Below are 16,968 nucleotides of genomic sequence, written 5' to 3' on the forward strand. Positions count from 1 at the left end.
ATGTGTTTGACAAAGCAATAAACTTGGATGCTGAAGTAGGGTTGGTTTGTTCTCTATGAATGTTAGTTCCTGTGAACTATCAGATCCAATAAAACAAAAAATTGTGTTTGATTTATATTCACATGGTCTAATATCGTATAAGTGGCATTGAAAGCCACAAGGCATATCTTCTAGGGCTGGTAATTTCATTTCAGTATTTTGAATTAGTGATGGAAAGTTATGGATTAGAAAAGATATCAATGTATGTGAACCTTTTAGCTAAATAAAGTACCAGACAGTACTCTCCTGAGATAAGAAGGTTAATAGATATAACCTTGAATTTATGCTTCTTTTAAGTGCTGGGTAGCCGGTATATTCTTTGTTTGTAGAAGTTTGTAAAACCTCATGTTAAGCAGGTTTTGAACTGAAAAAAAACAGTTAACAAAATAAGAATTACATACTTTTGAACATTTGCTGTTCACTTGCATATGAAAGAAACAGATTTAAACTGCTGCACTAGTCTTGATGCAAATAGTATAATTAAAAGAAAAGATAAATTGGCACTAAAATTCATCAGGTGAATCTATTTTGCTAACGCACTTTCACAGATTAGAAAGCCAGAGGGGACTACTGTAATCATCTAGTCTGACCTCTTGCATACTACAGGTCATGCAACTTTTCTGAATTAATTCCCATTTCAGCTAGCACTTATCTTTTAGAAAGTCATTTGATCTTGATTTTAAAATGTACAGCTAAAATGACTCAATTTGAAAAGTATTTCCTCAGTAGCAGAGTTTTGTGCATGGTGAATATTTTTGCTTAGTCAAGTTTCACTCATACTTCTATATAACTTAATCTGTTTTCGCAGGTATGCTTGTTTATACCATCAACGATCACATGAAGCTTTCTGGCTACAGATTCATGATGAGAGTGTGTGCTTAGCTGCTTACTCCTCATCTTTGGATTACCTGCCAGCTTCGTCAAGGTCACTGAACGATGAGTGTAACAGAACCAAGAACTGACAGTAGAAATGCACAGGCTCAGTGATGATTCTTTGTCTACCATTTCATTCTGAGATCTGTTAGTTAGCCCATTTTTAATCTTTATAATCTGTGCCATATTGATTTTTTACTATCCTGTCTTCCTAATCAGAATGTGCTGTATCAATAAAAGCAAATGTCTTACAGTACTCTAGGAATACCAAATTTATGCAGTTTATCAATCTGCATAATCAATTATTTATGTCTTTATCAATCAAACTTGTAACCTTGTTGAAAAAATGATGAGCCCTAAGATGCATATTTTATTAAACCATGTTGTTTCTTCATATTTGTACCTTTTAAATCCAATTCTTTACTACTGGTAAGAGAGGAAGAAAAAAGCACTCTGTGTCAAAAAAGGCATTACCTATTTCAGAGTTTATGGCAACTTGGAAACAAATATTGGAATTATGGACCAACAGTTTAACATATGAAACAAGCTGGAGCATGACTGTGGTTGTCTGATCACCAAATGGTCATGCTCTAAGTCTTTTCACCACTAGTGAAGACCATGACAAGCTCCTTAAATACGTCTCTTTTTGTGTACCAAGTAGACCTGCATTCCCGCATTCTCAGGAGAGTTTAAATCACTTCACAAAACTTGTACCGTAACTAATATAACCTTAGATGTTTTCATTAGTTGCAGAGTGTTTAATCTATCTTTATGATGCTTGCAAAGTCTGCCTTTCTAATTTATGTAAGATACGTGCTGATCCTACTTTTATATATCCAAGCATATCTCACTCTTTAACGTATTGAGCCGAGAAAGTCCACTCAACTTCCCCGTGTAATAGGAAAGGGATTTTTTCTTTATTTTGCGGGGAACTAAAGCAGGTCTATAAAAATAGGTGCCCAAAGGCAACACCGGGTGTAGGTATGCTGTATTGGACTTTGAAGGCAATAGAGAAGGCTGCATACCTATAAAGAACAATTCAGGAAGCTAAAGTACTGTCTAGAGCTAAGCTCTACAGTGTTTATGAATATCTGCCTCTCTGTTACGCTTATGTGTTGGAAGTAGAGTCCCACTGTAATAGTTCCTCCATTCCTATGGAGGTGCAAGCTCTGCACTGGAATGCTTAACTGAGCGAGGGGTGTCATTTCACAATGGAAGTGCTGCTTATATCAGACTCATTAAATTGTTCAGCTAGGAATTGAACAGATTATCTGAATAAGAGGGTTTTTTTCAGTCAGGGAGGGACAACTCCAGACCTATCCCTTCTCTTTTGGGAACTGTACACTGGGCAAAGTATGAAAATAATTCAAGAAGCAATGACCAGAAGCCAGGAATCCTATCACACTGTTTAACTAGCGCTTCTGGGCTCTCTTGAATTGCTTTCTGCTAGCTCAGCTCAATTCAGAATAGCTAAGGGGCAGGTGCTGTCTTGAGATCCCAAGCTGGACGTTTGAAACCTCCTCAGCGCAGGGAGTCTGCGTGGTAGACTCAACCCTACAGTGAGCTCTCGGTGATCTTCAAATCCGATGAAACGCCGCGCTTCTCTCATCAGTGCTCTTAAGGATTTTCCCATCATGTTTAATTCCTCTGTTTTACCCAGCCCATACCCAGCCCATACCCAGCCCAACTTTAAAGGGGGCGCTGAAAGGAGACAGGCTCATTAGCCACTCGTTTTTAATGGCTCCTTTCACCCTGTGCTTCCTTCCACAGCAGCCTTCCACAGCCTTTAATCTACAGATATCTTGAATATATATGGTATTTAATGTAGAAAGGTCTAAAGAGAAGTGTCTGTGCGAGAGAGGGTGGGAAACCGAGGGGAACCAGAGTCGGGAGAGGGGTGGACGAGCCGGGAGCAGGGTCGGAGGGAGAGATGCGGGGCTGGGGATGTGGGGGGTGCAGAGATGGGGGGCGGGGGGGCGTGTGCAGGGTTTGAGGAACAAAAATCGGCGTCGTGCGAAACGGACGTGACTTTTCCAGCGGGGGCAGGTGCAATCCGGCACCGGAGGCATGCAACCCACCCTGGCCAGCCTTTTCCCCGGCCGGGCAGGGGGCGCAGCCTCCGCGGACGCGGAGGCTGCGCCCCCTGCCCGGCCGGGGAAAAGGCTGGCCAGGGCGGGTTGGGGACCGACGCGGATCCCCAGCCTGTTCGCGCATTGGTTCCCGTAAGTTCCCGCGTCATTTTTCTCCCCACACCCCGCTTTTCGCACTGGCAACCACAAGCCTCGATGGACGGGCGGGAGAAAGCTCGGATGCTCTGAGAGGGTCTGGTTTGTGTTCTTTTTTTTTTTTTCCCAGCCCCCGGACCAACCACCAGGGATGTCCGGGATTCAACCCGAGGATGGTTCCCCTCCGTGCAGGAATTGGACGACCGGGTCAGAGCTAAACGAAACGCGGGAGGCTCTTTTAACCCCTTCCTCCGACTACGATGATGAGGAGTTCCTGCGATACCTCTGGAAGGAGTATTTGCATCCCAAGGAGTACGAATGGGCGCTGATCGCCGGCTACATCGTCGTCTTCATCGTGGCGCTCGTCGGGAACGTCCTGGGTGAGTCGCGCTCCCCCAAAGTTCCCCTTCCCCCTTGCCGAGGTGGGGTTTGCACGGATGGTGGCTGGAAACCGGGGGTGGCTTTCGCTTCCCCCGCTGGAAACGCGGGTGTGCTCAGCCGCGGGGGAAACTTAAGGCTGCGCGGAAGGGGCCTTTGCTGCGGGACGGCGTGAAAGCCGCTTCCCCCGGCGCTTGCGAGGGGCTGCGGCGGCAGCCGCTCGCTGCCGGGGTTGGGCAGGCGGAGAGGGGCCGGCGGAGCTCACCGGAGGGACCCGGTGGGGCAGACCCATGCGCTGCCGGCCGGCTCCCGTCCCTGTCCGCCGGGCCGAGGTGCTGAACCCCCCCCCGCCCTGCCCGCCCCGGCCGGCGGCTCCGCCTCTCAGCCCGCCGCCACAGCCCCGGCCGGCTCGGCGAAGCCCGGCGCCGCGCTGGAGTAACAAACGCGCCGTGTTTCCTGCAGGACAGAGATGGGGGTGCGGGTACGGGGCGCGGGGCGCGGGGGAACGGACACGGGACGGCGCCCGCCCCGTGAGGGGAAGCGGCGGTTGCTGCCCTCCGCAGCCGGCGGCTGGAAGGCGCGCAGCTCGCGCCTCGGCGGCGCAACGGCCGCGCTCGCGAGCCGCGCGGAGCGGGGACGGGGGGAGGCGGGGGCGGGGCGGCGCCCTCCGGGCTCTCATTGAGGGAAGCGGGACGAGGCGGGGCCCGGGAGCCCGCCTCCTCCCCGCTCCCATTCATCCGTGAAGGAGGCGGCGGGCGGCGGCTGCGGGGGGGCGGCTCGGCGGCTGCCTCCGGCGGCAGCGGGGCGGACAACCTCGCGCGGTGGGGGAGCGTGGCGGAGAGCCGAGGGCAGGGGAGGGAGGGCGGCGGGAAGCGGGAGCGTTTACGGGAACAGGCGGGGGCGGTGTGGGGGAGCGGCGAGCGGCGTCCGGCCGTGGGGAGCCCGCCCGCCGCTCCCCCTCCGTCCCCTCTCCCCGCTCCCGGGCGGAGCCGCTCCTCCGCGCCTGCTCCCCCGAGCTGGCTGCTGCAGCCAGCGGAGCGTGGCTGAGGGCGGGCCGGCCCCACGCCGGGGATTCTCGCCGGGCTGTCGGAGCAGGCCCTTGCGCCGGTGCAGGGGAGCGCGCCGCCGCCGCCGCCCGGCCGCTGGCAGCGGGGGGCGGGTAGGGGGCGGACACGCGTGTGACACATGGGGGCGGCCGGGGCGGCCGTGTCCCCAGGGACCGCTGCTCCTTCCCGCAGCCGTGCCCTTTTAGCTTGCTGATAGCGGGGTGAGCGGAGGAGACGTCGGTCTTCATCCGTTCTGCGTTTATGAATGAGCACGAATGCGGTGCGGCCGCCGGGGAGCCGGTTACGCCGTGAGAACCCGCTAAGCTGGAGTCACGGCCATTCGCGGTTTTTAGTTGCATCAGTGACATTTCCGTGAGCGGAGTGGCGCACTGCCGCGCCCGGCCCTGCCATACGGGTCTTTCATTCATGTTTTTCAGAAGGATTTATGCATGGCAGGGCTGTCATCTGCAAGCTCTCCAGGCTTCCCGAGGCGAGATGCAAATAAGACTGCAGCCAAAGGCAAAATTTTGCAAGGCTTTTTTTTTCTGCCAACGGACTGATGATGCTTTTTTTTTTTTCCTGGAATGGTGCACTAACTGCCTGTAAACATGCAGTGTGCACGTTGGCGAAACCAGTGAGTTTTCAGCCAAAGAGGTTATGTTAGAGCTATTCAGAAGCCTGAGCGCCTTTGCTCGGTCCATGCTCGGCAGCCAGCTTGACAGGCAGCGTAAAGCTAATAGCCCTCACAAAGAGGCTGTACTTGAAACTAGGAAGAAAAGTGTCCTTCGTTCTGATCTTGAGCGAAGACAGTTTTAGGAGAACTACCTGTGTTTACCTATTTGCCTCCACCCGTTCCGTAAACAGGCTGTCCTCTCGTCTTTAAAGGTTGAAGGTCAAATCTTCAGCTATAGGAGCTCTCACTCTCTTTACACTTTTTTCCCCTGAAGCCACGAGGAGAAAAGCTTTCCTCTCTGTGCACTTGCAAATAGAGACGATACCAGTACTGATGGAGAGCCGCTCCTCCCTGACATTTGTGTACGTTATCTTTTTGCTTGGGATGGAAGCTGGCATTTGGCTGTCCACCCACCTTTCCTTTTACTGGACTGCTGCTGCCCAAGCCGTTTGCTCTTTAAACTGCCCTTGTGCATTACATGGACCTCACCCACCCAAACCGCTGCTTCTGTTTACGGGCAAGTTGTTTGTGGGATCTGCAGGTGCAGGTGCTCGTTAGCTGAACACTGTCTCATCTTTATGCAAGAAAGCTCATACTGCACTGATTGCAGGCTCACATGTTTTTCAGGAGAGAAATGGATGTGGTCTAATGCTCTTTCCAAAGACATTTTTGTGAAACTTTATTTGGCTACCACTGAAAATCTGATATAGAACAGTACACATTTTGAAGTCTCTGAGAAGCTAATTTTTCCTGCTCGAAAAATCCATACTCAACGTTAATCTGGGATTTAGTCATGGACTTTCTTGAAGCAGAGCAAAAGTGGTTCTAAAGAGAGTTTTAGTGGCTAATAGCGCTTTATGGTATCATCCTTAATGATGCAGTGTGTTCCTCTGCTTATGTTTGACCAGTGCTGCTGGACTAGTGTGGCATGTGAAGTCAATGCTTTGATTCTATTTTGTCCATGTCCTATTCAGATAGCACTTAAGTAACCAGGAAAGACCCTTCCCTTCCCTATGTGGTACTGAAAAATCACATTTCTGCCTCTTATTTTGATTTGTGCATTCAGGTGGGATGAAGAGACTCATTGTGTCCCAGCAATAACATCTGCGCAAGTGGAAGGCACAGCACATCCCTCAGATATTAGTAATAAACTAGATAGAAGCATTCTGACAGTTAATTAACAGCTAAGGGTAGAATCAGAAGCTTGAACTTTGATTGACATCTACTGGGCTCTTGAGTGAGATGCACTGCAGGAATTCTACTTATAGTAGCATATAACAAGGTCTGCATTGCTATTTAGCTTTCAATTTAATTAGGAGGATTGACATACACTGTCCGAGCTGCTGCACAAACCAGCTAAAATGAAAACTGTTAGCAAGTCTCTGCATTTGAATGTAAGTTTCATCATTGCATTCGAGTGCTTCACGTCAATGATTCTCATGTGTGCACACTTTGGTTGCTCACCAGAGATTTCAGTGCAAGCCACTGAGAAGAAACAGAAGATGTTTTTAGGACATATTTACATGAACAGTCAGAGAATCTGAAATCCAGATGATAACATCGGTATGCTTTGTCCTATTTTTCTTCTTTGCTCAGTCACTATCACTAGAAGCAGAATAGGTGTTGAAGATAAGGACTTTCTGTTTTGCAAACAAGACCAAAAAATTTCTTTACCACTGCACAGCAATGAAACTCTTGCAGCATCTTTGCACAGCTAACGCAAAACATAGGACTTCTTAATGGAGAATGTATGTTGCCTGTAGAGTAAATACCTGTTTGTTCTTTATTTGAAAACATTGCATTAAAAACACGGCCTAAAAATAGAAAACTAGATAATTAAAGAAGGAAAGATATTTTTAGGATGTATGGAGGTCTCTGGTTACTGACATGATCATTCCACACTAAGCAGTTGCAGCAGTTAATAACTGGAATAAGACCACAAGGGATTAATAAGTAATGTATAACTTCATGCATTTAACTCCATTTATACAGGTAAAGAATGGGAATCGTTCTCATTTAAGTTATTCATTTGCATGGGTCAGAACTTTTCTAATGAAATTATTTCCCTCAGGGAACATACATTCATCAAAATGTACAGCAGAGATCACTTGGTTTGATCAAAGACTGTATGCAGAACAAGCAGCCTTCTGGTTGTCCCACCAGCTGGACTGCTGGGCCTCTTGGCAGCCCTCCCCAGAGCTGGCAGGAGCTGAGATCCTGAGCACACACAGCCTGCCAGCACCCAGCTTGAAAGTCCTCAGCACTGCTGGCTTCCAAGGCTAAGACACCATGCAGGGCATCAGTGAGAGATTTTAGAAACTTTCTTTACTCACACAATTTGCTGATACTTGTTTTTCTTTCCAACTCAGAATGAAACCAAATTTAATTGACAGATAATTACTCTTCTCTGGATAGCTCTGTTACTTATTATCTATTTTACAGTAACTGCTAGTTATGCTGAGATCTGTACAGAACCCAGCTGTGGTCCTTTCCTCAAAGAGTTCGTAGTCTGACTGATAGAGCACAACAGAATGCATTTTACTCATTTTTACTCATTGTAGTTTGATTTTTTAGGGCTGGAGAAGAAAAGGTTTGTGTATAGTTCTAACACCAGAGCCCTAGTCAATGCCCATCAATAGGCAACTGCCTCAAACACTGCTCTGTTATCTTTTTAAAGGTATCTGGTGCATACTGAGGTCTATGCATACATGCATGTGTTGGTAGAATTGGATGAGTCATGTATTCCCTTAAATGGTGCCATGATCTTCATGAATCCTATTTGATTGCCATGGATAAACCATATTTCATTTAATCACATTTTAAGTTATTACATCTAATTTTGTCCAGATTACTTGGGGAATCTGGCACTGAAAGGGCTTTACTTTTGTAATAGCAGCATGAGAGTCACCTTTATATGTTGGATGAATAATAACTGGAGTTGCTTTATCATTTTTAAAAAGATACCACATAGGAAATGATACAGTATTTATACATTTCATCTACCTAAGATATAGAATGTATGAGCTCAATTTATGTAAGAGTTTGACTGAAGTACTGATGAACTGAAGTACTTTGGTGTTTGCATAATATGGGGATTACCAGCAAGAAAGTCATGCACATCCTTGTGAGATACACAAAAAGTAGAAAAGCATTAAAAGAGGAAGCTGATTTGAAATTATGCCATTTTCTTTCTAGATTCTCATATCCAGATGTGTAACTAGTTCCACTCTATGTGCTTTCTGACCAGAGAGTCCAGAGTGGAGACAGCTCTGCTTTCCTTTACCATTCTTTATGTTAAAAGGCAACTCTGCCTAGTGTGAATAGTGCAGTCCTATTGAACCCAACTCTGAAAAGGGGCAGTGCCCAAGACTGAAGGAAGGTGAGCTCCAAGAGTTGCTTGATGTCTTGAATGGTTTTGGTTTTGTTTCATTTTACTTTCAAGATGTACTCCTGATAAATGTGTGAAACTTTTAAATAACTTATTCCATTTAATTTTATACATTCTCAAAGAAGTTGGAGTGACAGTTTTGAAGACCAGCTCTACTATTTAGACCCAAAACAGGTGCAACCTTGACGGTGGCAGGATATGCTGCCTAGTATTAATTTTATATTGTGAGTGATGTTTGGGAAGAATCATCTGTCTATGGAAGAAGGAAAGTAACTCAGCAGAGTTATTCAGCAACTGTGCAACTCCAAGACCACTAAAAACAGTAAAGCCCTGTCTGCCAGGAGCTGAACAGAGACTAACATCTTTCCCTTAGGTCAGTGAAGTACTCTTCTGACAGAAGTGTCTTTGGGGCATTAACAAATAAAATGAAAGCTCTTGTCACTTCCTGCTTTAACTCACCATCTTTCAAAAAAATTTGAAGGTTTTGGAATGCTTCTTTGTTTTTAAAGTGTTATTTACTTTCTGTGTTGCATGTCAAGTGAAACCTTTTTTTTTTTGGACCTTAGCAGCTTATTTACTTACTGTACATCTCACAAGTGGAATTTGTCAGACAAGAGCTAGAATGGACCATTCCCCAGGGGAAGGAGAGCCAGGAGCTGAGGGCAGCAGTAACATTGACAGGGCAGTGTACTCACCACCACAGTCCCACAGTGCCTGAGAACATGGTAGGTCTGGTGATGTTTACCAGGGTTCAGTCACCTCCCAGCAGTCACCAGACATCCATAGTGATTAAGCAGGTCTGAGGTTAAGCCACAAAGTCAAGTCAGTGGCTGAGGATTACAAAATCAGCAAGGCACATGCATACTTGCAATGTGGTCTTTGCCTGAGCTAAGTGTGAGAACCTGAGCTTAAATGCAGCTCCCAGGCAAAGAGGTAACCCCCAAAAGAACTGTCTCGTATCTTTCTTCAAAAACTCTGTTCCCGGCAGCCTGATCCCAGCCTACATGCTGCCCCGTACCAGAGCTGGCCTCCAGCACAGGCAGCTGGTCCCTGGGCAGGGGGCAGAGGTTGCAGAGCCTGGGGGTGCACTCAGCCCTGACAGAACTGTGCTCTGTCTCCTGGTTCTCAGCGCAGTAAGGCTGCAAGGATTTTAGTCCAGTTTGGGGAATATTATATTGGCAATGTGGATTCATGATATAGATTCAGAAGTTGTATACTATGCAAGATATTTGTTGTAGCATTTAGCTAGCATAGTGAATTGTATTTTCTTTATGTAGTCTAAAGAAAAGGCATTCTTACATCTATGTTAGAAACAGACATGGACATGGAAGGGTTTTTCCTAGTGCAACTCCATTTTACACTGACTGACAGATGCAGTTTGAAGCATATGCTTTCAAAGTTGCACAGCATTTCAGCTGGGGAGCGTACCTTGATTTTAATAAGTCACGCAGGTTAAATTGAATCATAGTGAAGTGTGAAATCTTTTTATTGTAGTGTCATGTGCAGTATGACAGCTATATTTATGGTCCTTCCATCTCTAACATGAAGTGTGTGTAAGGATTTTGTAGGCTTTTTATTGTTACTATGGATAGAAAAATAAGTATATCAAATGTGATTATGAAATAACTGGTCATTCAGTATACCCAGCTCTGCAGAGATGACCAGGGTTGCCAGTTAATACTTGTAATGATCTGTGTGTGTGTGTCTGTGTGTGGTGCGACAATTTGAAATCAATTTGTCTGTGTTAGTACAGTTAGCTCAGGAAACTGTGATGGTACCTTTCATTTCCTCCAGAGCTGACCGAACCTGGCATTTTTGGCAGTCTGTTTTTATAGCATAGCTGATTTTCTCATAGTAACTCCCATTTCCATAAGATTGTTAATTTTCTAAGATTATGGAATGTGACTGAGTTAGAAAATGAATGCTGTGCCAATTAGATGGTTGTGCTATTACTCCCAATTGTAATGTGTAGAGATAAGCTTCCAGCAAGCAGAATTAGTTCTTGTATTCTTCTCTAGCGCCATAATAATGAGGCAGTACAAAAAATATAGAAGTGGGTTGGAGAACATGAGTAACCCACAACCCCCAACTTGTAAGTCCCTTTAAAAGCCTGAGTACAATAGAGCACTTGGTAGCTAGCAAACATCTCAGAAAATATATTTCTGCAAGCAAGCAAGTTGCTGTATATCTGTTTTATTTATGTAGACCCTTACTGTCCTTTGTGGGAGACAGTTCCCCATTAGTACATTTCAGTGAAGCTGATATTCAACAAAATACTTTAAGATTTCATATGTTCAATGTTATGCAGCTATATTCTTACAGTTTCAGTATTTTTCCTAGAGTTTTACTAGAAAAAAGTGATGGAACCTACACATATATACTTGTTTATGTGTGATACATAGGGAGCATGACCTAACCACCTACCCCTTTTGTCATGCTTCTGTGATTTTGTTCAAATTTGTTGACATATCTAGTGGGTCCTGTTGATGAGGAGCCATCACCTCACTGGCAGGCTATGTAATTCCTTTGTGTGTGCAGCCCAGAATATTGTCCCTCTTTTCAGCTGTTGCATCACATATTCAAGGACAGTTCTTATCTTCTGGTCATTATACCAGCTGTAGGAATTTTTTCAGTATTTCCTTTATAATAAATATTGTATTAAAAATGTCTTTTCTTTGTGTCATTCTTTCTATTACTTTTTCACCATAAACCTGGTCTTATGGTGGACTCCTTTTTTCAGATAAGGTTAGTTATGTAAAAAATTAAGTAATGTGTGAATTTAGAGCTTAATAGTGGGTAAGAGATGGACAGCCTAGGAAGTAGTTATCATCTTCCTAATCACAGAAGAGATCACTTTGTTTTAGATCTTTTGTTCTCACTGCTGGTTTCAAAACCCCCTAATTAAATATACTCTGCAATTTAGTTAAAGTGCTTCTCACCCCTTAATCAAGATCATCAATAAAGTTATTGAAAGACTCATGGGAAGCCTTCCTAAAACAAATAAAATAAGCTTAGTCTTAGGCACCTAATTTTTAGACTCTTCAGTTAAAGCAGAAGAATCCTCAATCAGGAATCATTCATAATGAAAGTAGTTTCAATGACAGCATTTTTCCTTCCAACAGTATGCATGGATTCAGTGTTTCCACAGGGGCTCTAGCTCTCCAGAATCCCATTTGGTAGCCTGTCTACTCAGCCTTCCTTTCAACGTGATTGTGTTGCTCGACACCCCACCACCCAGACCTTGATTCACGGTAGGTAATGGCATCACCAAAAAAAGGGGAGGATGCCGTATGAAGAACCAATACATTGCCAGGTGGAAACAATTCTTTGTGGGGGTAGGAGGTAGAGAATAAATAATGTCTAACTCAAATCTATTTAACACATTTTTTTATCACTGTTTGTAAAATGCTGTGAAGGAGTAAAGCTCTTTAGAAGCTTTCTGCCTCATGCATTTGGATATATTGATGACCTGTGCTTATAATCACAGCATTACTTCGAAATGACTGCTGGATGGCCATATTATGATATTTTAGTCACACAGTTGTGATACTGAATTATCAAAGCAAAATATAATCGTTGAAGTTTAGTACAATGGCAAAGAAAATGATAATTCTTTGTTTAAATCCATCTGGGATTTATTATTCACCAAAAATGAGATAAGAGGCAGTGTCATTCATTTATATGAGGAAATGTCAGGTATTGCTGGTTATGGAAATTATTTTTCTATTTTGGCCAAGAAGTCACACTGGAAGATGACCCATTGAATAAGAGGTTGACAAGACTTCTGGAGTGTTAGGGAAATGATTTAGGGTTGACATGTGAAAAACAAATTGACAGCTGAACCAGCAGTCCACCAGCGGAAGGACTGCAGCACAACGTTTAATATGCTCAAGACAGCGTAAATCTTCCAGGAGGCAGGCAGCTGCATTTTATAGCAGCTGGAGCCTTTGTATTGTTTTCATATTCAGCTTGAGATAAAATTAGCTATGCTAATTGAATAGATGGCTTTACAGCCTCTAATTAAAACGCCCCAGGGCACTAAATCAACAGGGATTAAATTTGTACATGAAAAATACCAATCTCACCATACAATCATATTTGAGAGGGGTTTTTTACTTCAGGAATATAATGAGGTATATGAAGCTTTCTTGATGGACTTCTAATAGCATCTCTCTCTTAAATTTTTAGCTTTTATTTGAGTTTGTTATGTTTAGTCCTTCCTGGGACTTGCGTGTGAGATTTTTTTGAGGGCGGGAGATGGTCAATGTTTGGAGGATGGGTTCTGAAACAAGCTTCGTTACCTCAGAACTGTCCTCACTTGGGGAAGGCCTCCACAAGTTTTTCCGAACACTGTCAGCCTGGCAACTCGAGCTCGTTTCCGAGCCTCCACTGACACGGTGTGGCACAGGTAGGAATAGCAAGCGTTTTGCTTAAAACTCTTCCCTTGAAGAAAATGAAAGCATCAGCGGTGAGACGAAGGAATTAGGAGAGTTGGATTACTTAATAACCATTAGAAAAACAGCTGCTCTTTGTGAAAGCTGGCCTGCATGGTTTCATTTGCAGTTTTTAACTGTAACTTTGAGTGTTTTTATAAAACAAAAGCAAAAATACAGAAAATAATAAAATACACTGGGCAGGTAATTAAGTTCCAGTAGAGTTCTAGCAGCTGGGAAAACCATGCACAGTAGGAGCACGTTTCTGAGTTACATTTCTCTCCCATTTCTCTCACACTTTTTTTTTTTTTTTAAAATTCTGATCCTTTCTTCAATGCCTGTGTTAATACCATTTCTCCCACTGTCTTCCTCACTCTCATTTATAGCTGGGAACATCAAAGGTTGCATTAAAGATTTGCATATAATGTTAAATTGAGGTTTTATTCAGAGCTGTTTTTACTAGTTCATAGATTTTCAGAGGAGGTCTGAAGAGCTCAGTCGGGGCCACTACGTTATGCCCTAACTAAACAGGCATCCTGTTAACTTTGTGGTGTCTCCCAAGTTTTTTAGGAAGGCTGGTGCTGGCCTCATCTCTTATTTTATGATTTTGGAGTACTTCTTGATAATATACACTCCCAGTTGAGAATCTTTACTACCTTGCCCATCCTTGCTTCTCTTCTCCAAGCTGAGCGGAAAGCCACAGCTCTCTGCTATTTCGCTCTGGGTAGGCAGATGGCATTTCCCACTCCACAGAGCTTCCTTTCTCTAGCATGTTTCTTTAGGGTTTATACAGGAGCTGAGTGCTTCCACTTCTCTATAGAACCACCTGAGATGAAAATACATATTTAAAGGAGTAAGAGTGAAGAGTATACAAAACCCTTTTGTTCTGATACTTAACTAGTTTCAACATATTCAGTGGCATAGTCAAACTATTTTGCACACCCATAAAATAATAGTTTTTGAACACAGGTGTCCTGATTTCAGCTGGGATAGAGGTAATTTTCTTCCTAGTAGCTGGTATAGTGCTGTGCTTTGGACTTAGTATGAGAATAATGTTGATAGCACACTGATGTTTTAGTTGTTGCTAAGTAGTGCTTACACTGGTCCAGGACTTTTCAGCTTCCCATGCTCTGCCAGGTGCACAAGAAGCTGGGAGGGGGCACAGCCAAGATAGTTGATCCAAACTGGCCAAAGGGCTATTCCATACCATATGGCGTCATGCTCAGTATATAAACTGGGGGGAGTTGGCCAGGGGGCAGCGATTGCTGCTCGGGGACTGGCTGGGTGTTGGTCAGCGGGTGGTGAGCGGTTGCATCACTTGTTTTTCCTGGGTTTTGTTCCTCTCTCTCTTTTGTTGTTTTCCTTTTCACTTCAATTTATTACAATTGTTATTGTTATTATTTTTTATTTTATTTTATTCAATTATTAAACTATTCTTATCTCAGCCCATGAGTTTTCTTATTTTTGCCCTTCCAGTTCTCTCCCCCATCCCACCGGGGGGGAGGGTGAGCGAGTGGCTGGGTGGTGCTTAGTTGCCAATCCGGGTTAAACCACGACAGTCCTTTTTGGCACCCAACATGGGGCACGAAGGGTTGAGATAACGACAGATCTGACCAGAGTGTGTTAAAATACATTTGTTATAAGCATTCATTATATTAGTTTAATAGTCGCTGGTCACAATGCTGGTTTATTTGTTTGCATGGTTGTATTATGTAATTCCTCACTTGCCTTATGCATTCCCTGTGGTGCTGTTTATCACCTCTGGGAGATGGGCCAGGATTATCATTTTGCTGTACTGTGTAACATCAGCTTATGGTACGATAATATTACTGGTCAAAAGACTAATTTGGTATTTGCAGTTGGTAGCGCTGTCATCTCCATACCTTGGGCACCATCTTTCAGAAATTATTAATAATGATACTCTTAACCTTTTCTTCTCAGAGAACCAGCCTATGGGGAAGACAGGGGGGGATGCTTTCTCCTGTTCTTTCACCTTCCCTTTCTCCTTCAAGCTGTTACACCAGCTCTCAAGAATTGTCAATATCCTTGGGATGTTCAAACCAGCATGCTCCTATTGCTATGTCTCCTGAATGTGTTTCAGCTCTTGTTTAGGGTTAAACAACTATTTTTAAAAATTACCCAGAGATCTTCCCTGAGGCTGGACAGTCATGGGTGGCATGGCATGTGGTGGAATAGGGGCAGGTACTTAGAGAGCTTCTCACCTCCAAAGATCTGGAACTTCACTCCTGAACAACTACAGGATCCTGCTGAAGTGATAGAATGCTTGGGAAGGAAAAAAAAAGCTATGGTTATTCCAAAGAGGCACAACTTATCGCACTGTGCTGGGCCCTGGCTAGTATCTACCAAACACTGCTCGGTATTATGCAGCACCCTCAGGGAGAAGAGAGGGAAAACAAACCAACAGGCACTGTGGCTACTTCAGCCCCAGCAACAGGCACTGTGGCTACGCCAACCCCCGCAACAAGCACTGCAGCTAAACTGGGGACCAACCCGTGCCAGTATCAGTCGCCCCATACACAAGAAGAAATATTGGAAGTGGAAGTCAGCTCATTTTGAAAGGGATGAAGAAGCTTCTCCCAAGAGGGAGCAGGAAGAGGAAGCATACTGTCCCAATGGCAATGAGGCAGGCTACTCTAAAGCAGGGCCATTATGAGAATGGGAGGAGGAAGAAGAAGAATTCCCCATTTTCTCCCAAGGAAGAATTCGGCAGGAGGGTTCCTCCTCTTCCTCAGAGGGAGAGGAAGAACTCATAAACAAGATGGAAACCACCCGATCTCTATCCCTGAGTGAGCTGCCAGATATGCAAAAGGATTTCAGCCATCATTCAGGCGAGCACATGGTCACCTGGCTGCTCTGATGCTGGGACCAGTAGCCTGGAATTAGAGGGTAAGGAAGCCAAATAGCTGGGATCCCTTTCTAGGGAAGGAGGCATTGACAAAGCGATTGGAAAAGGGGCACCAGCCCTCAGCGTCTGGAGGTGACTCCTGTCAGCTATGAAGGAAAGGTATCCCTTCAAGGAAGATGTTATATATCGCCCAGGTAAATGGACCACCATGGAGAGAGGTATCCAGTACCTGAGGGAATTAGCCATGCTGGAGTTGATTTATGGTGACCTGGACAACAAGTGGTTACCCAAAGATCCAGATGAGGACCAGTGCACACGACCCAATGTGGCAGAAGTTGGTATGGAACGCACCATCATCGTGTGCCAACTCATTGGCAACACTGACCTGGAAAGACGGAAAGGGTCCAACAGCGGATGAAGTGGCTAGCCAGCTCTGGGAATATGAAGAAAGTATCTCTTCCTCCCTCGTCTTGGCTGTGGAGAAACTGTCCTGGGAGGTCCAGCAACTCAGAGAGGATAGGTCCTACTCCCCACCTGTACAGACCAGTATCTCAGCTATTAGGAGTCAGCATTCCTCTGCTAAAGGGAGGATATAGAGTGTACACACCACGGGGCACCCTATGGTTTTACCTGCGTGACCACAGAGAGGACATGAGGAAGTGGGATGGAAAATCTGCCTCAACCCTAGAGGCATGGGTACGTGAGTTGCAAGGAAAAACAATCACACAAGGGAGTTCTTCCAGGAAAATTGCTGCTCCAGTTTCCAGTGGGCAGTTCCCTAGACAGAGTAGAAGGGCTGATCTTACTCCTGAGCTTAATGAAGAGACTTCTGATTCGTATTTACAAGAGTGAGTAGTGAATACTATGACCAGGACTGGAGGGGCCCTGCCTCCAGCCAGGTGGAGGAAAGGGACAACCGAGTTGCCTGGACTGTGTGGATTCAATGGCCTGGCACATCAGACCCACAGGAGTATAAGGCTCCAGTAGACACCGGTGCACAGTGCACCCTAATGCCATCAAGCTATATCGGGGCAGAACCCATCTGTA

General features: G+C 44.9%; 1 protein-coding gene across 1 annotated transcript in view; it reads left to right on the plus strand.

The window, feature by feature from the left end:
• Positions 1-3,288: 3,288 nt before the first annotated feature.
• The window catches only part of HCRTR2 (hypocretin receptor 2), a 41,829-nt gene continuing 28,149 nt past the window's right edge, over positions 3,289-16,968 (plus strand). Inside the window, exon 1 of the mRNA XM_072857816.1 lies at positions 3,289-3,517. Coding sequence (XP_072713917.1) covers positions 3,289-3,517 — 229 coding nt within the window. The remainder of the gene's footprint in view (positions 3,518-16,968) is intronic.

The sequence above is a fragment of the Ciconia boyciana genome, chromosome 3 (assembly GCF_034638445.1).
Source record: "Ciconia boyciana chromosome 3, ASM3463844v1, whole genome shotgun sequence".
Lineage (NCBI taxonomy): Eukaryota > Metazoa > Chordata > Aves > Ciconiiformes > Ciconiidae > Ciconia > Ciconia boyciana.